Source organism: Sipha flava, unplaced genomic scaffold, assembly GCF_003268045.1.
Source record: "Sipha flava isolate LNK unplaced genomic scaffold, YSA_version1 324_pilon_pilon, whole genome shotgun sequence".
In the NCBI taxonomy this organism is placed as follows: Eukaryota; Metazoa; Arthropoda; class Insecta; order Hemiptera; family Aphididae; genus Sipha; species Sipha flava.
In genome coordinates this window covers 759251-786094 of record NW_020273009.1, presented here as the reverse complement: position 1 = coordinate 786094, position 26844 = coordinate 759251, and the positions used below count along the sequence as shown (strand labels likewise).

General features: G+C 25.2%; 3 protein-coding genes and 1 pseudogene across 4 annotated transcripts; 2 read left to right on the top strand and 2 right to left on the bottom strand.

Moving 5' to 3' along the window:
• The first annotated feature begins 1473 nt into the window (after positions 1-1473).
• Positions 1474-11228, top strand: LOC112686750 (TGF-beta receptor type-1). Of its 2 annotated transcripts, none has more exons than XM_025559166.1 (9): positions 1474-1917; positions 2023-2140; positions 5409-5560; positions 9422-9673; positions 9738-9968; positions 10028-10195; positions 10279-10451; positions 10514-10753; positions 10821-10958. In XM_025559166.1, exons 1-9 carry the CDS (start codon positions 1848-1850, stop codon positions 10956-10958), a joined length of 1542 nt encoding a protein of 513 aa, XP_025414951.1. In that variant the 5' UTR covers positions 1474-1847. The 2 variants fall into 2 exon arrangements, with proteins under 2 accessions (XP_025414951.1, XP_025414950.1); XM_025559165.1 differs by lacking the exon at positions 5409-5560 and adding an exon at positions 8410-8561 and having other exon boundaries at positions 1848-1917; positions 10821-11228.
• Positions 11229-15044: 3816 nt separating this feature from the next.
• Positions 15045-17293, bottom strand: LOC112686771 (T-complex protein 1 subunit alpha). Its single transcript, XM_025559189.1, has 3 exons — positions 16985-17293; positions 16753-16881; positions 15045-16513 (listed from the first exon to the last, which is right to left on the bottom strand). Exons 1-3 carry the CDS (start codon positions 17141-17143, stop codon positions 15131-15133), a joined length of 1671 nt encoding a protein of 556 aa, XP_025414974.1. The 5' UTR covers positions 17144-17293; the 3' UTR covers positions 15045-15130.
• Positions 17294-18193: 900 nt separating this feature from the next.
• Positions 18194-20248, top strand: LOC112686772 (annotated as a pseudogene).
• Positions 20249-25098: 4850 nt separating this feature from the next.
• On the bottom strand, positions 25099-25437 carry LOC112686763. The gene has a single exon (XM_025559181.1). It carries the CDS (start codon positions 25435-25437, stop codon positions 25099-25101), a length of 339 nt encoding a protein of 112 aa, XP_025414966.1.
• Between the last annotated feature and the right edge of the window lie 1407 nt (positions 25438-26844).

Here is a 26844-nt window from a genome sequence, read left to right as displayed (position 1 = left end):
ATAAAGTGCAAATGAGTGAAAAAAAATTACAAATTTTCTGTTGCAAGTCAAAAAAATTACTTCATATTTTTACAAAAGTATATTATTATTAGTTGTTATGTTATGCAATATATTGCAATATATAACTATATTAATAACTATAATCAAATATGATTATAATAAATAAATTAAATACTTAGATACATACAAAATACCTTTGTAAAATAAATACTTATATCTTAATATTATAATATATTATATGTAATAGTTATTTACAATATTTGCATATATTTTAGATTCTGAATAAAATGAATGTATTAATTTTTATGAGTATTTTTATTTTTTGTATCTGTAAACACGATTTTAACCAAATAGATTGCTCCAATAATCACAACCATTTAAAGTTTCTGGAAAGAAAGGCTGTTTAATCGGTACCCAAAGGTGATTTTACCAATTTCCCAACAGTTTTCTTAATAATTATGAAAAAATAACAAAAATCGGTAAAATGTACGTATTACTAGTTTTTGACTGCATTAAATTTTTGTATTCATTTTGACAACTCTAAAAACTCTAAAAAATTTATAAAATGCTTAAAACACTTTTCGCTATCAACTTTTGTTGAGCCATTTCATATTTTCTTAGTTTTTTTAATAAAATGACAATAAATCATTTTGATTTGACAAAAAGTTAGAAAAATACAAAAAAATACTTAATCGTACTCATTTCTTATTAGTTAATGAAATAATTAAAAAAAATTAGTGTTACTTCAAAATAATTTTAATGAACGTTTAAATACCTCTTACTTTAAGACAAAAAAATAATAATTGAAAAATCCAAACATTTTTTAAGTTAAAATTAAAAAAACTTTCAATTTCATACTTAAAGCTGATAATAAACAAGATTTTTCAAAAAATTTTCTTTTCAGCCAAAAAAGTTTTGTAATCGTCTGAAAATGAAATTGTGATGAAATCAAGAGTATTTCAACAAATTTCCGAATCTATTATTTATTTAGCTGTTATTGTATTAATATTAATCGAAACGAATTCAAACATGCTCTTATTATTTATATTAGCATTTTAAAGATTATTAATAATTTTTTAAATATTTTAATGAAATGTGTGGTTTATAGGCACTTGAAATGACTGATTTTTTGGAATATGAATAAATTATAATTTGATCCCTTTATTTTCAAAAGTAATAACATTAAAAATTCAAAACTCTTCCATAAGAAATTTGGTTTTACCATTATGTCAAACATCTTAGGAAATATATCCACTTGACCTCTTTCAATGGGAAACATTTTTCGAGAGCAATGATACTTTGGTTTCAATTGGCAACAATGTCAACTGCAATTTATGTAATCATATTTCATCAATCTACCACTGATAATGTTTCTTCCACGAATGTACGATAAACCATTCTACCGCAAAATAACTTTTCGGTATAGTGTAGTTTTGGTAATTGGTAATGTGATATAAGTACTTCCTGTCGTATGTTTTGGTACATAAGTAATAAGTACATATTTCTAGTTTCATTATTACATTTGTTTTCGTTTATTGTAAAAACTAATGAGTTATTTAAATGTCGATATATGTTATTAATGTTCTAAAGTAAAGTTTCAAATGTTATGTTCTCGATGGATAGTACATTCAAAACATTTGTTTAATTGTGTTGCTCAACTATCTAAACAAATTGATTATTCTTCATTTGTTAGCAATTAGATATGCGTAGTTACTGATTTGTATTTAAACCATGTGCCCTTATCGGTTTAAAAGAAAATGTAGACATTTGCAATTGTAGTCGATTATTGTTCGACTAGGTGAATACTGGAAAATAACAAACTCCAAAGGACTTTTTACATTCGTACAATGTCTTCCAAATGGACGTGTGTATTAATTGTGGGTTTTCTTCTATTTTCCTTTTATCATTCTATTAATGGTATGTTAATTATTATTTTAATAATTTCTCATAATTTCATTGAATGTTACATTAATTTTATATTTTATGGATAAATTATATTTAAAGATTGTTATTTGTTACTAGGTTTATTGTGTTATTGTGACTTATGTTTTGATACAAACTTCACTTGCACTACCGATGGATATTGTTTTACAAGTATATCACTTAACAAAGATACCGGTGTGATTCGACATTCATCTAGGTGAGAACAAAGAATTATTCATTATTTTAGTCGATTACCTATACTTTAAATTATTTTTATTCATTGTTGTGTACATTTTCGGTATAAATATTAATTTCTGTCTTCCATAGAAATATCTTATCAATAATGAACAAATTTATAACTGTATAGTTATGTTTTTTCAGACTTTTATTTTCCAACATTAGTTGTACTAATCTATAATTTACAAATGCTATGCATTTAAAAAAAAAAATAAGTTTGATAAACTTACAAGTGCTTAATTTAATTTATCACATTAAATATTCTAATAGTTATACAGAAAACTCATTTAGTTCCCCAGTCTTTGGTGTATGATTTACTATATGTGTAAGAGAATACTGAAATATGCATCAAAAAAGTTATAAATTGTTTTCCTTTACTTTGACACAACTAAGGCTACCTATGGTTATTAAACAATTTCTCAAATAGTATTTCACTATAATGTACCTATACAGTTAACTCAATTAATTTGTAATATTATTATACATTTTTATTATATTATATTATTAAGGTTTGTCAAATAAACAACAACTTAAAAAAATTCTTATTATGCTACTTTGTTATTGACCACTTTATTTTTAGTCTTCAAAACATGTATATTTATTTTAGCCCAAATTTCATATTATTGCTGGAGGGTATTTTAGAGGTGGGGGGAAGGGGTGACAAAGGTCCCCTCCTGTATTTAAGGAATCTTATATGTGAGATGCACATTTCAAATTTTTTTAATGTGGATCATTTTATAAAAAAAATCAAATTACACATGGCTGTGAATACTGAATTGGGTTTTTTGTCCATTTGTCCAATTGGGTCCATACTTAGTGAAAAATCAAATAAAACACAAGCCTAACTTTCAAAACACAAACAGGTGTTAAACAAGAACTTCACAAAAGTTGATTCTAAGTGGATCCAGCATTAGATTAAAATATTACCAAACATATTACTTGTAAATTTTGAGCCTGAATTAAGAAAAAATTTGAGTCTCCCCCCCTAGAAGTAAGTCTAAATACGCTCCTGTCTTGCTGATACATAAATAGTAATTGATAAATTTATACTCTAAATCTATAAGTTAACTAGCCAAATTCTGCATTTATTATATCCACAAACATTTAGTAAATACTTGGTGTTGAATGCTTGTAGTTTGTAATTGTATACCGTTATAATTTTAGAGGAGACTTCTCCAATGATTGTTTAATAACCATATTTTTTTTATGGTTATATTATATCAATTGTCATGGTAACAGTCATTCTTTATAAATTATTAGTTTTACAAGAAATAGTATCATGTTTATATTTTAACCAAAGTCTAGCACAAATGTTCAATACACTATATTTACAGCTTTATATTTTGTTTTATATGAAATATGATAAAAACACAAAATTGATATTGAATTGTTTATATTCAAATAAATTGTTGAGTCTATATATACACAAGTGCTTTCCAATAAAGATGTTCATTTCCAAATGTTGTCAGCGATTTTATATTATAGACACAGGCCCTTATTTGTGGGGGGGGGGTACAGGTAGGCACATGCCAGAGGACGGCAAAATATTTTAGCAAAATTAATTTTAAAAATGATGTACCTAATGAAAAAAAAAATTATATTTTTATTATATTTATAGTTTGTTAATTAAAAAAAGTATTAAACAATTTTCATTTATAAATTATATTTTAATATTAATGAATTTTGATTATGGACGAAATAATAATTGTTATATTATTATTATTTATTTTGGGAGGGGGGCATAAATTATATGCCCGGGGGCACCAAATTTTAAATACGGGCCTGTATAGAAACATTATATTGCTTCAATTAATTTACCTAATTTAATAATGTTTAAATTATTCAACCCAACTAGTAAGTATACATATTTTTTTTTGCTGTCTTAGCTTAATTGCATTATTAATTCACTTAATTATTTAAGTGTATGCTGTTTACAACAATTACAAGGAGTAAATGTATAATATAGATTGATTTGAGTCAGTCCCATAGCTAGGATTTTTTTTTTTTTTGGAGACCTACTTTTAGTAGTTAATTAGTAAAATATTTATAAATAAATATCAGTCTATACTATATAGAGTATTCTCAACAGTAACACATCTTCTGGTTAAATTGTATAAAATAAAATGTTATGATCAATTTATAAAAATATATTGTAAATGAGGAATTTAACCATTTGTACCTTGACTCTAACACTTGTATAGTTATGAATAAAATAACTGGCTACTATAAGAATTTATAAGTTTTAATTTTAGTATAATTTCTAGTTTGGTATAGTCTTTATTTATTTTTTTTTTTTTTGTTTTACCTAAACATTAGAATAAATGCTATAAAAATATAAAATAATTGGGTATTTATGTATATTATTAGTTATAAAAGTGAATAAATTAAATTATTTTTAATCAATAACTATAATAACTTTTTAAAACTGTTAAACTTTTAAATGCAACATTAATTAAATTAGCTTGTTCTTCCTGGTTCTATGGATTTTTCTAAATTTATAATTCTGTAGTTTGAAAAAAAAAAAGTATTTCAATAGTTTCTTGTTTAGGAAGGCCCCAGCCTAAAATATAAATTTTAAGTAATATTAAATGATAATTATGTTTAGGAAGTATATGATATACAAATCAATGATAATTTTTTGATTTTTTTTTTTTTAGATGTGAATATTATTTTTCTAAAAAATAACACTTTTATTACACGTATGTTATAGAATGTGTCCTTTATAAGCCAACAAAATAATTATCACTCAACCAATTTTTTTATTATAATGTTTTTATAGTAAATAAATTATATTTATATTATTTCAAAGTTATCATTCCAAAATTGTTTTTAGTTTAAAATTACAAACATGGAAGAAAGGTAAACAAATATAAATGGGGAAAAATTATATGTTACTACTAACCTTACAAGAAACCCAGTCATTAAGATAATTTTTGACCTATAGGAGTCCATAAATTACGATTTGTTCTTCAGCATCTATTTTATTTTACCAATTCCCTAATTGTGTTTTAATATTTGGAATAAGTGTACCAGAATCTGGAATATGAATGATATTCTATACTATATAAAAATAATAATGGTTTTATAATTATTTTGCAGTCTTAAAAATATACCCATGTTCATGTTATTATAACGAATATTTATTTATTCAAGAAAAAAAATAAAGAATACTTTTGTAATTTTTATCTTACTAAAATATTTATTATTTGGCGTACTTTAAATAATTTGTGCTGGGAATTTGGTTTAAGTTGTTTGCACAAGAACCAGTTTTTCCCACCAGAAAAGCCAAAATTATGTTTTCGAAGACAGTTTTTGGATGAAACTTCAATGCTGTGTTGTCAAGATCGAGATTATTGTAATCGCTGGTTATACCCAAAACTTGTTGAAGTTAAACCTACAGGTTTATTAATGATATATGTGTGCCCTTTTTAACTGTTTTGGAGTTCATTTAGTTTTCCTGACTAATATTAATATTTTAGGGAGAAATTAATATTTAAATAAATACTTCATTGATATTAAAAGAAATTGGTTTTTCAAGAACATAATATTTATTTTATTTAGTCTAGAACAATGGACTGTAATATTGTAATAAATAAATAATTTAACCAATAAGATGTGGGAATAATTTTATTTAACGTATTATTTCTTCACTTCACATTTCTACAATAATTAAAACAATAAGTAATTAATTTTGTTTTCTTATATTTATTATTAAATGTATTAATATTTTAAATACTTGTAAAATAAGTTTTGATAAGTCATTAAAAATAAACATGTGTTGTAAGCTGTAATTTGTAACTACAATGGCACAAACTATTGCTGTATATATAGCTATGAATATCATAATATCGTATTAACGAAAATATCTTTTTCTTTACTTCTTATATTTTTACTATTGCTACTCGGTTACAGTATATATAATAAATATAAAAGAGAAATAAAAAAAATTAATACATTTTAATTAAAACTCAAATCTGAACCAAGAATGTATAAGAGGTTATGAATAATAATTACTTCTCTTCTTTGTAGTTGACAGCCTTTAAGACCAAACTAACAAATACATGCCATGCCATCTTTCTCTATCTTTCGCTAGGGCATGCCAATCAGCATCTGATTCAACCCATTCCACATCTTTCAATAACTGGTCTTCTCACCTCAACCTTAATCTACCAAATGGTCTTATGCCTTTTGGAGAGCTACATAGTAACTTGTGTATAAGGACATTTTTCTTTCGCCATGTGTGGTCAGCCAAAAAAGAAGCTGCCTTTTTCTTATATCTTCGACTTTGTTTGGTTTCTGATATAGTTCCCTAATCTTCACATTATGCCTTATTCTCCACTTTCTTGTATTCGTATTTATGCAAGGGCCAAAAATCGACCTCAGAATTTTTCGTTCAAATACTAAGATTATTTTGTTGTGTCTTTTGAAGCATTCGAGTTTTGCATCCATTCATCATTAGGGATTAAATAAAAATTCATGCTTATATTCAAGAATATACAGTTAGACTCTAAGACATCATTCTTGACTTAAACAGCTTGTTCAATAATAATAGCGATCTAAGAAAATATCAATCTATTACCTGCATGTATTATTGCTTGTATCTCTTCTTGTTTTACATTATTCTGAATTATAAATGTATCTAGGTAATTGAACTTTTGTGTACTGTTAAACTTATTTGCCTCCATTTCCAAATGAGTGTGTATATCTTCTGGCAAACTTGCTTTCTAAGATATCAAGTAGTCTGTTTTCCCACGTTTATTTCTAACTCAACTCTTTGCTGTCTCAAATAATCCTTGAGTTTATTCAATAAGCTCTTCTTTATTTTCCACCATTAGCACAAAATCATTAGCGTTCTCTAGCAGTCCAAACTTTGTATCACCTATATGTACTTATTTTTGTTTAAAGTTTTGCATCACTTTTTCCCGTGCAAAGTTAAATAAAATTGGTGATAATGTATCCTCTAGTCTTAATCCTGTTCTGACTTGGGTTGTTGTTGTTTCTACCTGTACTCATCGAGCTTTTTAACATCTTCAAAAAGCTCCTTAGTTCTTATTTTCTTTGAATTATGTGCAATTTCAAGTGTAACTTTCAATGTACTCACCACTAACATATGGTATGTATCACAATCTACTACTCATGCATTTCTTACGTCCAGCATTGTGTTTGTCTTGAGTTATCCAACACATGATCTATTTGATTGATATATTGTTCATTAGAAGAACTCCAAGTACCTCTGTGGATATTTTTGTGTGGAAAAATAGTGCTTTTTATTTATTCTGATGTTTCTTTCCGAGGTAAGGTTATTATTATACACCCATTGCCATTCAATACTTTGTGTAAAATATGAATACCTATTATAGGGCTTAAGTAATTTCTTTTCAAATGTTTGCATTTAATATATATTTCTTATAATAAATTATATGCAATTTTCTGATTTCTTCATTCAAGATATTATTAGTTAATGAGTAAAATTCATCTTTCTCTAGTTTTTCTTCTCTGTTGAAGCATTTAAATTTACAAATGCTATATTGAGCCATCTTACTGCTATCATTAGCATAGTGATTCTTGGACTTATTACTTTGAAATCTTTAACAAAATAGAGGTATGATTTGTTTACAGTGAAACTACTTTCCCCCCAATTTTTTATTATCATATAGTCCATAAAAAATAATCATATTTTTAAATTTTATTGATTCAGTGTCACTTAATTTTATTTCTTGTAGTGCAACTATTACAAGTCAGTCTTCACCTTATCTACCAATGTTCTAAATGTACCCGGTTTAAATAAAGTCTGTATATTCTAAGTATCAAAATATAAAGCAGAGTTCCAATTTTCCAGTCTTGAGTCTTGTAATCCATTAATCTGAGGCATCATATTTGTGTCCTAAACAAAATTGTTTTTACTGTGATGGGTTGTTAGCCTGTCGCCAAACCCCCAACCTAGAGAAGTAATTACTCTACTGAGTGACATTATACACTTTTTTTAAATCCCTCATTTTTTAATAAATAAAACTTAACAAACCCATTATAATTTAAGATTTTGTTCACGTTGTTTTTTTAACATTTTTTAAAATATTTTGTCTGCTCCTTTAACAATTTTATTTTTATTTTTATAATTAACAGATAATTCATTATAGTTCTGAAATAATTTTTCAAATCTAAAATTTTAAACTTATTTTTATAGGCTAACATTAAGGTTTATTTGGTGTTCTTTAACATGTTTGAATTTTTGATAACTGCTCGTTTTAGATGTTTGGAGACTACCATTTTGATCCCACGAGAAAAACCTTTTACATGCCATTACCCTAACAAACATAATGATTCTTTTGTTACCGAGTGTTGTAAACAATATGACTTTTGTAACAAAGATCTTAAGCCAAAACTACACATAAAACCTCCAGGTAGAATTTGTTATTTTTTAACAATTGCATGGACATTTTCAACAAGGATTGAAAATTCATATATTTGCGTTATTTTTTTCAAATAAATTCATATTTAAAAACTGAAATAGTCAATGCTTATTGTTAGCTACCTCCCAATATGCGGTCTACCTAAATGAACGTGGGCTACTTTCACGTGGGTAATATTAATAGTGTAAATAAAAATATACTATACTATACTCCTTAAACTATCATATTAAAAATATATATATATATATATATATTTACTACTATTGATACTATAGATTATCCACTAAATGTAATTTCAAATATCTTAAGAAAAAATCAAAAATATTACCAATTGTATTTAATCCTCGCCATCAATATTCAGCTAAGTAACTCTTTAACAAAGCTTTATTTGTATTATATATTTTATTAAAAATATTCAGTCTAATTAATATTGAGTCTTTCAAAAACTTTCAATTATTTGTATATTAACACTAGTTTCCAGATCCACAAAATGTTTGAATGATTCACTCTTTTATGTAAATAGCTCTTTTCAAATATGTAAAATCCTAACCAGAAATTAGAATAAACTGTAATAAATAATAATGTGGAATTCACTGCTGTAGACTGATCACAAGAAACTACATACTCTTACTCATATTTATAGTTAGGTAGTACACAAAATGAAGGTAGACCGCATATTGGAAGATAGCTTTATTATTTACTGTTATGATTTTATAATCATATATGTATTAAACAAATTATCTGTTATTTGCATTATATATGTAATTATAAAACGCTTATCTATAATTTATAATCCTTAGTATGTGGAAAATAATTTATGCCTTGTATAACAATTTGTGTTGTCAATATAGATGATACTGAAAATGGCCATAAAACTAAAAGATTGGGTACATGGGAACTGGCTATTATAATAGCTGGTCCAATAGGAGTTGTATGCTTAGTAGTTATGCTTATTATGAATTTTTGGGTTGAATCAAATAAACGTCATAATATAAGATATCTACGAACTCCTAGAAACATAGCTGCTGATCAACAACCTATTTTAGCTGCTGCTGTTTCTTTGAGAGATATGATTGAAATGACTACTAGTGGATCCGGATCCGGTTTGTATTTGTAGAACTCCTTTTTGTAAATTTTTAATTACTTAATTAATTTTTAATATTATAGGCTTGCCACTTTTGGTCCAACGAAGCATTGCTCGTCAAATCCAACTTGGAGTACCTATTGGTAAAGGGCGTTTTGGTGAAGTATGGCAAGGAAAATGGCGCGGGGAACAAGTGGCTGTCAAAATTTTTTCATCTAGAGAGGAACGGTCATGGTTTAGGGAAGCTGAAATATACCAAACTGTAATGTTGAGACACGATAATATTTTAGGATTTATTGCTGCTGATAATAAAGGTTAAAATACTATTTCTAACCATATAGTTTAACAGTGGTTTTAATACTTATAACTTTAGATAATGGTACGTGGACTCAGTTATGGTTAATAACTGACTACCATGAAAATGGATCATTATTTGATTTTTTGAATCGTAGTACAGTGGATACTAATGGAATGATTCGCATGGCATTGTCTATTGCAACAGGTCTAGCTCATTTACATATGGAAATTGTTGGTACTCAAGGTAATTAACTTAAAATTTAAACATGTAAAAAAATATATTTTATGTTATTTATACAATTTTTTTTTATTAATTTTATAAAATAGGTAAACCGGCCATTGCACATCGTGATCTCAAATCTAAAAATATTTTAGTTAAATCCAATGGAACTTGTGCTATTGGTGATTTAGGACTAGCTGTACGATATGATACTACTATGGACACAGTTGATATACCATTAAATCATAGAGTCGGCACAAAACGATATATGGCCCCTGAAGTATTATCATTACTAAATCCAATGCTTAATGTTTATTTTTAATATTATTTTTAATTGAATAGGTTTTGGAAGAAACAATTAACATGAACCATTTTGATTCATTTAAAAGAGGTGATGTATATGCTTTGGGTTTAATTTTATGGGAAATAACAAGGAGGTGTAATATTGGAAATATTCATGAAGAATATCAGTTACCATATTATGATAGCGTACCATCTGATCCTACTATTGATGAAATGCGCAAAGTTGTTTGTTTAGAAATTAGACGACCACCTATTCCACAGAGGTGGAATACATACCCAGTAAGTTAAAAATTGTAAACTAAAATATTATTCCTGTATCAAAATCTAAATATGTATTTTATTATAGTGTTTGCAAACAATGAGCAAATTAATGCAAGAGTGTTGGTATCATACTGCATCTGCCCGTCTTACTGCATTACGCATTAAAAAAACTCTAGCCACACTAGGTGCCATGCAGAATCATAATATTAATATAAATATTTAAGGGTTTTATAAATTGACAAAGGTTAATCCTTTAGCTGCCAAATGATTATGTAAAACCTGAAGTTTATAATATCTGGATGTTTAATTTAAGTTACATAGATTTTCAAATTTCCTAAACAGTGAATGTGCCATTTTTTTCTTCGAAATATTTAATATTGTAAAGGCACTTATTTATGATATTTAATAACTAATGCGTACTTAGTAACTTTGTTTTTCTAATTGTCATACCTGGTTACCATAAAAAAACTTTAAGATGTTGCAAATTGTTTAACTTTATTAATAATTTATTTTATCTTAAAATAACTGAATAAAAAAAAATATATATATATATTTCTAAACAAAAATTAATACTTAACAATGGTTATTTTATATTTCAATATGAACAATTAAATAAGATTTTTATTTTTTGTATGGTTATAAACCATATTTTTATATTATTCTCAAATTTTTTTATTTAATTTTTGAGAATTTTTAAAAATACCCCATTGTACACTAGGATCTCATTTATGTAGTTTTCCATAATAAAGTACTGCTAATTAACACTTTGATTCCCTCCTTTTTTATTCTAAGAATGTTGATTGTGTACAATTATATCTATTGAAATAAACTTGATCAAATTATTAACTTTCAGTTTAATCCTTTTTAAATAATTGTATTAACTAAATATTTTAAATATTAAATCAGAATTTGTCGTAATAAATAAAATAATTTTTTTATTATCCAAAAAGTATATTACTATGCATTAAATTTATTTTTAAAGTATAACCTTATGACTATAAACTAAATATTTATTTGTGCTGCTCCACTTTTTATCGATTGAATTCAACTCGAGTCTGAATGTGACTTTAGTTTTTATATGTCATAATTATTTGCTCATAATTAGAGTATATGTTAACTGTTAACATGTTTTATATGTACTTTTTTTTTACACTTATTTTTAGTTTTTGATTATTTTAAAGGTACTTGTAAATATTATGTTATATTTATACATAAGTGTTTATACATAATATTGTATGCAGAGTGTCTCGATTTATTTTCTTTTTCTTTTTTTAATGTTTAATACAGTAAAATATAAATTATATAAGTAATGAAAATGGTTTGCTTAACAGAAATATTTTTATTAGTTTATTTTTCTTTTTAACGTAGGATTAATTAATAATTTAATATATTATAGGTATTTTTATATCTAATATATTTTGAGACACAATGTTTAAAATATCTACATTTACATTTGATTAATATTAAGTAAATAGGCTTAAAGAAAATAGTTGTGCGATATTGTGCATTACTTATCAATTGAAGAGTGCAGTAAGAATCTTATTAGTGCTCAAATAAAAAAACCAGAGTAGTCTAGATGATTAATAACAGTACAATTTACCATTTAAATATTTTATACTACTTACTGTACATAGATTATACATTATATTATAATACTTATAAATGGTTATTATTTTCTTGAAGGCATTACATTTGAATGAAATTTAAAATATGTACAATACAAGTGCAGTTTTTTGTCTACAGAGTATTTTTCAAATAAAAAAATGAAAAATTTTTTTTTATATTGAGTGAATTTTCTGAAATTATGGTTTTTATGTTTCTTATACAAAAGTAAATATGAAGTTTCTTATATTTTTGATGTTTATTTGTGTACAATAATGATAATATTGACTATGTGTTTGCTGTAGTTTTTAAAATCTCAGTCCTCACTATTTATAATTGTTTTAACTTAATTGTTTTGTATACTTTTAAAAGCCTTCATACATATAAAGCACATATGAAATATTATTATGATTGTGCATCATGATTAATTTCAAATTGAACTGTTGAAAATCGTAAATGAATTAGTATAGACTCATGTATCAAAAACAGAATATCTTTTATTATTTAATGTTTTTCTTCTCTGATGTATTTGTAAATATGTTTCAATTTTTCCTCAGTAATATTTCATTGTTTTTTGTAAATTATTACGTTTATTAAATTAAGTATTTGTTTTATTTACCCCTATCTTATTACTATACTGCTCTCATTCAACATATATTTTTTTTAATGTCTGTCTTCAACTTGACAGTTTTGAGAGTTAATATGTTTTGTTTTAATTTATAATTTCTTGAATAAACAATAAATGTATGATAGTAAAATAATAATTTTTTTTAATTTATATAGCTAATATTTAAATTTTGATAAAACATCATGATGAAAGAATTTAACTACCTTAAGATTATTTTTCTGACAAAAATTGTGTTCTCATTAATTGTGAGCAACACATTTTATTAATATAATTAATTTTATTTGGGATATAAGATAAAATTATTTATAACAAAATAAATCATAGAACTGTTAATTAAATTTAGGACATACAGCTATAAAAAAATAAAGTATTGTGAAGATTATAATAATTAAAATTGCTAATAATTGATCATCGATAAATTCCAATTTAGTTACTCATCTGGTCACTATGAACTATTGAAGTAATTAGTGTTTAAGCACACAATGTTCCTAAACCTAATATTAAATTATACTATTTATCAACATAAAGTAGAATAGTTTCTCAGACACTTGAAGTTAACTCTACAAAACCGAAATACATTTATTTAAATAATTAATTTATAATAATGATAGACGATTAATTTATTCTGATTTACCATATGCTGGCAATTTTTTTTTTAATATATTATACTTAGAATATAGTTTATTTTTATTATGAAATGTTACTCTTAGCTAAAACATAGTGATATGAAATTATTATTTGAAATGGTAAAATATATTTTAAAATACTATTGAGGCTACTGTAAGATGTATGAAAATAAAAAATTATTTTATAGTCTGTTCAGATTAAGAGGGCCCAAACTCGCGCATGTCTACCGAGAAGCCGATAACGGTCGGAAACCCGTCGATATCTAGACACTCTATGATTCGTACCCATTGTTCGACCGCTGTCGTCTATAAAAGTCTATAAAAGTAAGAGACTACCGCCTTGTATACAGATTATTATAAAAAAAAAAAACCTTGTTATTCAAAATAGAACTATAACGTGGCGTCACGAAAAGAGTGATGTGTAATACAATTCACTACGTATAACAGCGTCGGCATACCACAACGTTCCTGGTGGAAAAGACACATGTGCAGTAAAAACCTGTTTTCGTCCAAGTGACTAAGCACTCTTATTCTGAATGGACTATAAGCATCAAATATTTAACAAATGAAACCATAATCTTTACACTTCAAATATTTTGCACTCTATAGTTGTTCTTGAAGAGATAGCAATGATTCTGAATTTAAATCTTATTATTAAATTATGATTGAAAAAAATCATAAAATATAAGTCTGGACTCAATCATTAGATCTACCAAGGGACTTAATTTCAAAGCCAATTTTATAAACATATAATAAATAATGTTCTATTCAATAATATTTTAGATAAACACAAATAACCTAGCACAAACAATAAATATAATATTGTGTATCTAATAAAAACATTATGGAAATAAAAATACAAGAGCTTAATGAGGTAAATTTAAGTATTTATGCTGTCAAAGATTTAAAGAAAGAGGATTTAAGTTACAATTTTACGTAATATATCACAAAAAATGTGTATATATATTTTATCAATTAATAGTGTGAAAATGTGATTAAGAGCATATTTATTTTCAAAAATAATCTTAACCAATTGCATCTTTTTTGGTTACTATAACTATTATTTATAAAACCAGCAGTATTTTAATAAAATATGGAAATTAAAAAAAAGAAGTACAAACTTCAAATAAAGTGATCATATTTTTAGTTACAAATTAAAATAAAAATATAAATATTTTTAGTTAATTTTTTAGAATTATTGTTAGGCATTAAAATTACTTATCAACTCAAAGATAATTTCATGGAATACATTTGACTAAAATTATCATTATCACTTTTGAAGTTTTTTATTCAGATATAATAACCAACAATTTAATTTAGTAAAAATTTTGAGGTTTATTAAATATAGGTATGTAAAAAAAATAATACTTATATTTATAAATGTATCTGTAAGTGAATGTTATTATTTAGTAAGCACAAGGCAAGAAAATAGTTTAAATAATAACAAATTAAAATAATGCAATTCTTGCACAAATATAAGAAAAGTATTAAAAAATATTAGTAACCTAATGTTAATTTTTTATAAATGAACCTGTTTCATTATAGCTCTCCTGCATCATATGCTTGCTGATAACCATGCCCAGCTTTTTGTTCGGGATCTAACTTAATCATATCATCTATTCTGAGAATAGTTATTGCCGCTTCGGTTGCAAATTTTAAAGACTTGATCTTAGATACTGCTGGTTCTAGGACACCAGCTTTTAAGTTATCCCGTATTTCACCATTTTCCAAATCTAATCCATACCATTTGTAAACATCATTTTCACTACTAGTTTGACTTTCATTATGGTAAGATCTCAATTTAGCTACCAATTCTGTAGCATCTTGTGCAGCATTTATTGCTAAAGTTTTTGGTATAACTAACAAAGAACGTGCAAATTCAGCAATAGCCAATTGCTCTCGGGAACTTAAAGATGTAGCAAAATTTTCTAAATATATAGATAATGCAGCTTCAACAGCTCCACCACCAGCAACAGCTGATTTTGATTCAAGTACACGTTGGACAGCACACAAGGCATCATGAATAGAACGTTCCATTTCATCACAATAGAAATCATTTGGTCCACGTAGTATAATTGATGCTGCACTTTGAGCTTTTGGGCCTTTAACAATTATTAATTCATCATCAGATATTTGATCTTGTACAACTTCAGCTGCTTCACCAAGACTAGAACTTTCAAATGTTTCCTCTCCTTCCATATTAGTTAAAGATGTCAAAAAGACTGCACCTGTAGCTTTGGCAATTCTTTTTAAATCAACTTTTTTTACACGGCGTACAGCTAAAGCTTTAGCTTCAATAAAATATTTTAAACATATGTCATCAATACCACCAGTGCATAATATAACATTAGCTCCAGTGGCTAAAATTTTTTGTACTCTTTCTTTAGTTATATCAGATTCCCGTTGTCGAATTGCTTCTAATTGGTCAACATCATTTACCAGAACCTGTACTCCTAATTTCATTTTAGTCTTTTGTAAAGAGAAATCCAAACAAGCAATTTTTGCATTTGTTATCTTTTTTGGCATTGCTTCCGAGGCAACAGTACAATTCAGAGCATATCCCTGAATAAGTAAACTTTCTCGAGCACTTTTACCGTGAGCTTTAAGTACATTAATTGTTTTAATGGGAACAGATACACCACCACGCTTATCAGATGGTCGTTTAACAAGCATGCAAGCATCTACAACCATTCTTGAAAAGAATTCAGAATCAGCCATAATTAACTTGCTAGACATAGATGTGGTGGCAGCATTTTCCAACCAATCACGTCGTAAATCATCAACACCAACAGTTAAATTGTTCTGTATGTATTTACAAGACTCTTTGCATGCCAAACGATATCCACTTATGATAGATGTTGGATGTATTTTTTGTTTTACTAATTCATCTGCATTTTTCAGTAATTCTGCAGCTATTATAACCTAAACAAATATTAAATTTTTTTTTAAATATTTTATTAATGTTTAGCTTATAAACACTTTCAAGTGTTAAATATCAAAAATTTTAATTTCCTTTTAACAGCTACAGTTAGTTATATATGGTTAGTATTAATATCTAATTTAAAATGTATTTTCTTAAAATGAGGATGAACACATATAAAAGCAATAATCTAAATTCAAGAATAATTAATGTAAGGTAACATATATGAAAATATACTTACAACTGATGTTGTACCATCTCCAACTTCTTCATCTTGCAACTGGGCCAATTCAACAAGAACTCGAGCTGCTGGATGTTCAACATCTAATAACTTAAGAATAGTAGCTCCATCATTGGTCACAGTAACATCCTAAATTCAATACATAAAATATAAACTTAATATTTTCTTATTAATTAAGGTATGAAATAAGTAGATAAGTAAATAAGTAAATAAGTAGTAAGTTCATACTTACTCCTATATCATCGACCAACATTTTATCCAAGCCAACAGGTCCCAATGAACTTTTAACAATATTTGCAATAGCATTTGCAGCCATCACATTTTGCGTACGGATGGGTGTTCCAGATGTTCTAGAACCAGCCACCGTTAACGCACTAATTGATCCAGACATGATAAATTAGTAGATTTTTAAAGACACTCGCAAAAAAAGTTAAAACTATAAGCTATAAACCTATATGTTAATAACGTAACGATATCGTTACACAGTAATACAGAATTAAAATGTATGAAGTTATGTTCCTATATTTGTTCAATAAAATACAAATAAGAGGTTATGTTTTAAGAGAGCATTAACTACTTTAGATTAACCATTAACCAAATCTTATAATCTCATACTTTACCAAAGAAGTCTTAAATACGATAACAAGATCTCTTTGACAATTTTCCATTAACATGTCTGTAAATTACTGCTGTAAAGTAACGTTAGTCCACTTATTCCAAAAAATATAAAAATTCTATAATTATAATCACGATGTAAATGATAATTATATCTACAACGTGATTGTAATCTTTGAAATCAAAATTCGTTGTAATAAAGTATTATAATTCCTAAATTAATGTGTATAAAAATACTGGTGTATTTCTATTTTACCAGTCGCTCTAAATTTTGGAATTCTTTTTTTATGGTCAAATATATTTTTCAATACTCAATACAATCGTGTAAACGAAAATTAGTAATTAGTTTTGTAGTTACAGCCATTTAATATTGACAATTTTGTTTGAAATAGCCTATGTTGAATCTTTCATCAAATCTCTAATGTATGAATCTTTTTTTATAATATTTTTGTATTCCATGTTTGTTGTTAAACATCTATCCATATCTATTTCAAAGATGCCAAATATTGCATATTTTACAGATATAAACAAAATCATGCAGGGACTTTCTTATTTCAAAAAACCAACATCCACTTCAGTAAAAAAAAAAATGAACAAACAAGTGAGTTATGATTATATATATAAGAATATTTCTGTTATATAGTATTAGCTACACCAAAAAATTTATATTTTGATAACTTGAATGTTCAACGATATTTGTATTATAGGTTATTATTGCATGCCAACCGTTTGATCATTTGATTCCAATATTAATGTCTAGTCAACGCTTGGATGCAGATGTAATGAAGAAATAATTAATACTCTTTAAGATAAGTTAGTTTATTAAACTGTTAAAAATTATCCTAAGTACAACAAATTTAAATAAGTTTTAAATATTCTAAGTCCAAATATTTAAACTATAGAAATTATTCTAAGCCCTAACAATTATACTTTATAAAATTCGTTCAAAATATTTCCAAGTCCAGACCATAACATACACTGACGTGAAGGTGCTTAGTGCAGCATAGCCAAAACTCGTCTGAATATCGCCTGTTCGGGACCCCCTTTTGTATCTGATATATGCAAGTGTGTGTGTGTGTATATGATAAATTATAATAAAATATGATAAATGTGATGAGTCGTTATTGATTCTGTATGTGTGTGAGATCTCTCATAATTACTGACGCAGAGATACAGGATGTGGTTTAATATTTATGAGAGTTCATTTATTATATTTATCATTATAAACTCTTGCGTACCCATATCTAATGCAGGGTAATTGTGGTATTATTGTTAACTAAACAATCGAGCTATCACCACGTGTGGTTTCGATATTCAAGAGAACCTCCTTATAATGTGTTTTCTATTATGTGACTACGCAGGACGCGACATTATAGTGTTAGTATATATTAGTATAAATAGTGATGAATTATTTTTTTAAATTTGCTTCATTTTTATTAATTAGAAGTATATAAAATCCAATTTAAAAATTAATAGTTTTAAATTGTGTAATATAAATTAATTTTTTGGATTAAGGTTATTTAGGTATAATTTTGGTAATATTTAGATTATATAGTTTGATTGTATAAATGGTGTCTTTCAAATCAGATTTACAAATTGGCTATTTAGAATTTTTCAGCAAAAAAATTTGTCCAGTTTTGTGTTATTTATCTTCAAAATTAATAAATTAATTCAAAAATATTGAGTAGAATAAAAATTATCATATTTGTCATATCTCTGTGATACCCCCTTAATACTGTAAATTAATTGTTAATTACTTTTTAACAATGCCTAATTATTATTATTTTTAGATAACCAACTAAATGGTTAAAAATAGTAATGTTGTAGAAGGTCTGTCAAGCTTCAATTCTAATGTCATACAACCTGCAGGTAATGTTATAATATACAAAAATATTTCATAAATTATACAAGTAAAATTTTTACAGTCATATACAAATATTTACTATACATTATTATTTTATTATTCAGGAGATATGGAATTCCAAAATTACGTGAATAAAGATATGGTTTTTCTAAAAATTGAATTAAAACAAATTCAAAGCAATCAGTTGGTCATTTTGTATCATTTAGTCTTTACATTTACAATTGGAAGATCAGCTTCAGGCCTCTGAGGAACATTTTCCCGTTAATCAGTTAAATGACTGTCCAGTACCAATAGACAAAATTATAGACTTACAAACTTTTGAAGATAAATTGCTGGTGATAATGAATTTAGAACATGTGTGGTAATTTTTATAATTTGTAGTAATTAGAAAATTCATAATATAATATATTCATTTAAAAAACAAAACAAATAATTTCTAGGTTAAGGAATATACATAAATAGGTAGGGAACATGTCAAGGCAATGGTGCGCAGAATAATGTCCAAACTACGTACAGATGAGTTGCTACAACACTATTCTTACAATGGAAGAAAGGAAAAATTCCATTTTGTTCTTTGAGCATTTGTAGTGTTATATTTGGTAAGAATATACTTATTTGTTATAATTCTATTTTTTATATGCATGTAAAATATTTGCAATATCATACTTAATATTGTTTATAATAAATATTTTATTATTAAAAATATTCAACATTTACTAATACATATTTTGGGTATTCTGTAATCCGGGCAACGACTGGTTTCTATTTTTGTTATTTACTTTTTTATCTAATTAAATATAATATATAATATTGGCTTAAAATTGCAGATGCTATGAAAAAACAAGGACAGTTTAAACATATATGCAAAAATGAAATAGAAGAAATCATAAAATATGATTTGGTTCAAGCTCCATTTGCTATCAAAAGACTCCTACAAAAGACAATCAACTAAATAATTTTTTCTATTTTCTATTAAATCTTGTTATGATTCAAAAAAATAAACAAAGTTAATTTTAACACAGTATTTCTAATTGATTTAGATTTTTATGATTACCCAATCATATATTATAATATAGTGTATATTATGAGCAATGTGTAGCGTTGTGTCTGGCCATAGTCACTGAAAAGTGCTGGGAGATCATTGGGTCTTTAGCAACAAAGCTATGTCCCACATACACAAATGTGTCTCCAACTTACAGTTTCACTGTTCCTCCCTTACAGTTTCCTCCCTTACAGCCAACGACCATAGTTGCTGCGGCTTAATAAATAAATAATTATATTTTGTATACAAGGAAAAAGATACATATAATATATGTTATATATTTTAACACAAAAAAATATATTATTTTTCTCAATATTACATATGAGTATATATGAATTCTCCCGATAAAGTAAATTGGTAGTATACCTCTTTGTAGGAAATTCATTAAATTTACATAGCATATTGCCATAAAATGGTCAAGAATATCTATGATATTAATAAAATGGATTGTAATTTTTTATATTAGTTTCATTATATATTTATTATATTATACCTGATACTCGTTGTTTTAAAAAAAAATTTATCACATTCATATAATAATCATTATATAACAGTCAATATTTGAACTTAATCTATATGGTAAATGGATCAGAAAATCCATGGAAATTAATTGATAAAAAATATATCATCAAGGTTTGCATAACATTTATTGTCATGAGTTATAAACATTTTTTTTCTGTTCAACTAATGTTTAGACAGTATTTAATAAACATTAAATAAATATATCTGCTGTGTGGGGAAGGTTGAAACACACAAAAATCCAAGTTCTGAAAAGAAACATACAAATAAATGAATTAAAATTTGAATATTTTGAAATATAATTAGATTGAATAATTTAAATTGAAATATATTTCATAAATACTCGTATGAACGCGATTGATTAAGAGTTTATTATTATTAGTTAAATTAAATAATATGATTTAAATGTTTTATGATATTTTATGTAAATTAAATTAATTTGATTTTTAATCCATTATAAATTAAAGGTATAAAATTAAAAAAAAAATTAAAAAAGGTTAACCGAATTAAACTTGGCTAAGGTTAAAACAAAATTTAAGTTTAATAATTTTAATTTTAATATTATTCAATATTTAAAATACAAAATTAAAATTGTTACCGGCTCCCAATATAAGCTTGATTATGGCTGAAACAAAAAAAAAAAATCCAAGTTCTGAAAAAAAACATACAAATAAATGAATTAAAATTTTAATATTTTGGAATAAAATAAGTGGTTAATTAATATTGAATTATATTTTATAAATATAATCACTATTTTTAAAGAGTTTATTATAATAAGTAAATTTTAATCATATGATTTAAAGGTTTTAAGATTCGTTATGTATGTTAAATAATTTTGATTTTGATTTTAATACGATTAAATATTTAAAATAAAAAATCCAAGTTCTAAAATGAAACATAAAAATAAACGAATTAAAATATGAATATTTTGAAATAAAAGTAGATTGATTAATTAAAAGTGATAATAAACAAATATCAACTCTACTTTTAATGAGTTTGTAATTATAAGTTAATTTTAATCTTATATTTTAATGGTTTTAATATAATTTATGTAAGTTAAATAAATTTGAGTTAAACAACACTAATATTTAAAGTATAAAATTAAATAATATAAATTAATGGCGTTACCTGACTCCCGAACGAATCCTGGTGAAGGTTGAAACAAAAAAAAATCCAAGTTCTGAAAAGAAACATAAAAATAAATGAATTAAAATTTGAATATTTTGAAATAAAATTAGAGTGATTAATTAAAAGTGAATTAAATTTTATAATGATGAATGCCATTTATAAAAAGTTTAATATTATTAGTTAAATTTGATCATATGATTTCAGGGTTTTAAAAAATTGAAAATAAGTTAAATCATTTTGATTTTAATACCATTCATAATTTAAAATATAAGATTAAAAAAAAAAAATTAAAATTGTTACATAGCTCCCAATACAAGCTTGATTATGGTTGAAACAAAATAGAAATCCAAGTTCTGAAGAGAAACATAAAAATTAATTAATTAAAATTTGAATATATTGAAATAAAAATAGATTGATTAATTTAAAATGAATTCTATTAAATAAATATCAACTCTACTTTTAATGAGTTTGTTATTATAAGTTAATTTTAATCATATATTTTAATGGTTTTAATATAATTTATGCAAGTTAAATAAATTTGAATTAAACAACACTTATATTTATGTATAAAATTCAATAATATAAATGAATGGCATTACCTGGCTTCAAAATGAATCCTGGTGAAGCTTGAAACACAAAAAATCTGAGTTCTGAAAAGAAACATAAAAACTAATGTTTATTAAAATTTGAATAAATTGAAATAAAATTAGATTGCTTAATTTAAATTAAAATATATTTTATAATTAAGTACGCTATTGATAAAGAGTTTATTAGTATAAGTCAATTTGAAGCATATTATTTAAATGTTTTAAGATATTTTATGTAAATTAAATTAAATTGATATTATTTCCATTATATATTTAAAGTATAAATAGCAAAAAAAAATTAAAAGTGGTATCCGGCTACCAAATTAGACTTGGCATAGATCTAAAAAAAAAAAATTTAAGTAATGAATTGAAATATAATAATGAATTAGAATACCTTGGAATAAAATTAGATTGATCAATTTAAATCCAAATATATTTTATAATTATGTACGCAATTGATTAAGAGTTTATTAATATGAGATAATTTGAAGCATATGATATAAATTTTATTTAAATATTATTTATTTATGATATTTTATGTGAACTAAATTAATTTGATTTTTATTCCATTATATATTAAAGATATAAAAATCAAAAAAATTTATTAAAGGTTTACCTGGCATCTAAAAGAATCCTGATAAAGGTTGAAATACAAAAAAATTGAAAGAAACATAAATAAATATGAATTACAATTTGAATTTTTTGAAATAAATTTAGATTGAATAATTTAAATTGAAATATATTTATAAGAACGTCATTGATTAAAAAAATATTATTATTTGTTAAGTTGAATCATATGATTTAAATAATCATTGAATCAATTGAAGACAAGGTTCTATAGAAATAGCAAATCAAAAAATATTTTTCGGCATATGTAACAATCGTAGATGAGAAGGCACTGGTTTGTGGATATTATGATAATTACTGGCCTTTTTGAATAATACAGTTCAAAAAAAAAAAATACATAATAATAATTACATTACGCAAAATATATTACAAATTTAAAAAAAACATATACGTAAATAAATAAATAATATTACACATCAATATCTAATTAATATTTCAAAAAAAAACATTAAGCAAATATAAATTTTAATACCCTTATACAATTTTATAAAATTTAAATTTAGATTTTTTTTATTGTCAAAAATAACTATTGTATTGTTAACACATCAAATAAAATTTTGCCTTGCAAATGAACTTCCCTCAATTTTTAAATCTTGTGTTTTAACGATTAAATTTTAAATAATCATTGAAAAAAGGATAAATTAAATGTCACCATAGTTTCAATCAGTAAATTAATGCTTTTCGTTTAGAAATGTTGGATTGTTAACTGAACTTGGTTAATCAGAACCTACATACGGGTTTCGGCTGCATGAGTAGTCTCTAGACCCCAAGATATCTCTTTTACTTTTTATTAAAAATTGAATGTATAATGTTTTTAATAATTTCTAATTATTATTTTGTAAGTATATAAATAATGTTTAAAATTAATACATATTTTATATTTCCCCCAGCAGCCGAAAACCAGGACACTAAGCCTTTTTTGGCACAATTTTTATTGGGATTGTGATATATATATGAATATTATTAATTTTTATAAGACATTATAAATTTTAAATACTTTATCCGTGTTTCTAATTACAATACGTTGTTATATTTGTACATAGTAATATTCTAACAAGCGCTATAGACTAATAGTTTCAGTGAAAATTGATTTGACACAGAAATATAAATGAAGGTGTATAAAAAATATTAAAAATTTAACAGAACTTAGTATTTTATCGATTATTGTATTTATAATTAAATTAAAATTTTGTACTCGTATTTAAAAATCATTTACTTTAAAATAATTTTTTTTGCGTCAAACCATGACGATTAGCATCGATGAGGCAGATAATCTATGTCATATATATACAATATGTATATGTATATGTATATGTATATATATATATAAATTTGTCATATTCTATGTGGGTTTGTTAAATATTTTCATTTTGACCAATTAAATTTATTACAAAATTTTTATTCATAATATATATAATTAAATTAAATAAAACTAAAATCATAATTAATTTTTTTTAAAATCTTAAAGCATACTTGATTATTTAAATATTCTCGTTGTTTATATTATAACAATAAACAGCCTAAATCTATGAGCCGATCCAGAGTGAAATAAAATTACGAGAAACTAACCTATACCTATTTACTTCACGAAAATACAGGTACGCTGTTTATATTTTGAATAAAAAATGCAATCATAATACAATTAATTTTTTTTATGTTTTTAGTTTTTTTTAGTTTCTAGTATATTTTTTCATATAATTTATTACCTTTTTAAAAATAAAAAAAATTAAGTAGCCTCGGGTATTTAAATAAAATATTTCCATTCAATATTCATTTAAATTATTAGTCTCTAAATTTATCAATTTAATTGCATTAGTATTCGTTGTTTTTTATTATAATAAATATTTATTTGATTCATCTGCATGAGTATTCTTTAGATCCAGGATAAAAATTTTTATTTTTGTTAATAACTAAAATTATAGTATAATACACAGTATATGAACCAGTGTCAGCTTTAGCATTATTTAAGGATTTCTTTTTTGTTTCTTCGGTGGGCTTTTACCAGCTTCTAATTGGCAACAAAAAGTATCTCGACCACTTTGTATTTTTCTTAAGCAAGATATAAAAGCCCATAGTGTTGGATAAGTAACCCCCATTTGAACATTGAGTCGTCTATTAGCGGCTTCGGCATAATTATTAGTTCTATCATTTTTATTTAAAACTCGTACGTGGACATTCCACAGATTTGGAGGAAAACGTGCATTTCGACGTCGATTTCTATGAACTCTACCTATATAATTTTCTTCAAACCAGTCTAACAAGGGTAAGATTTCTTCTGGTAATTCATCCGACAGAATGTCCATAATAACACCTGGCGCCGAAACGATGGCGCCGAAATGTCCTGGATTTCAGTATCTAGGTACATTACTTAATACTAAAAATGATTGGTCCTATGAGATCGGGTCGAGAATAACAAAAGCAGAGAAAGCGTTTTTCGCCTTGCTGAAGTTTTTTAAGTCTAAATTATTTTCAAAACGAACAAAAATAAGACTATATACATCAATCATAAGACAGATACTAACATATGGTTGTGAAGTATGGACTACTACAAGTATTACAGAACGACGACTAAAGACTTTTGGAAACAAAATATGGCGAAAGATATGTGGCCCGGTTAAAGACCCAATGACAGGTCAGTGGCGTAGGAAGTTCAACCAAGAATTGAAGGAGGAATTAAAAATAGTATCAATAAATGGTTTCATAAAGAGACAAAGGATACAATGGCTAGGAGATGTCATGAGGCGGAATTCTGATGCAGTAACCAAAATGGTACTGAATTGAAAACCAGAAGGAAAAAGGCCACGGGGTCGTCCTCGGAAGAGATGGTTGGATGTTGTAGAAAAGGATTTGGAAGATCTTGGAGTGCAGGATTGGAGGGAGATTGTGCAAGATCGTGATAAGTGGAGTGATTTGGTGATGGCGGCGGAAACTCTTGGAGAGTTATAAAAGCCAGAAGAAGAAGAAGAAGAAATATAATGTGTAATGATGAAAAGTACATATTTTTATTTATAAAACATGCCACCCTATAATTCGAAAAAAGGCACGTGCCTTCTGCCGACCCTGAATATAACTACGTACAAATATAATTATGTATTAATATTTTAATTATTTTAAATATCAAAAAAAAATATATTTTTTATAATAAAAATAAATAAACACTGATGTATTTAAATTTATAAATTTAGAGTATTAATAATTTTAATGAATATTGAATGGAAAATATCTATTTAAGTAATAGAAAAATATTATTTACACTACCGAGAATACTTAATGATTATAAGTTTTAAAAAGGTAATGGTTTACATAAAAAAAAAAAAAATTTGTAGCTTTATATTTAAATATAATTCCAGTTGTTACTAAAAATATAAACGACGTACCTGTATTTGTCGCAGTAAGTAAGTACTTATGTGTTTATCCCTCGTAAGTTCTTTTCACTATTGTTCAGCTCCTAGACTTTGGCTCTTTACACTAATAAAATAAACAACGACAATATTTAAATAATCAATTAAGCTTTAAAATTAAAAAAAAAAAAAATTAAATATGATTTTAGTTTTCTTTTAATATTATTTTATATGTTATGAACAAAGAATGTTGTAATAAATGTAATTAGTCAAATTGAAAATATTTAACAAACCCACATAGAATATGACAAATTTATATATATATATATATATCTATATTAGGGTGTTCCTTAAATTTTTTTTTTTGCA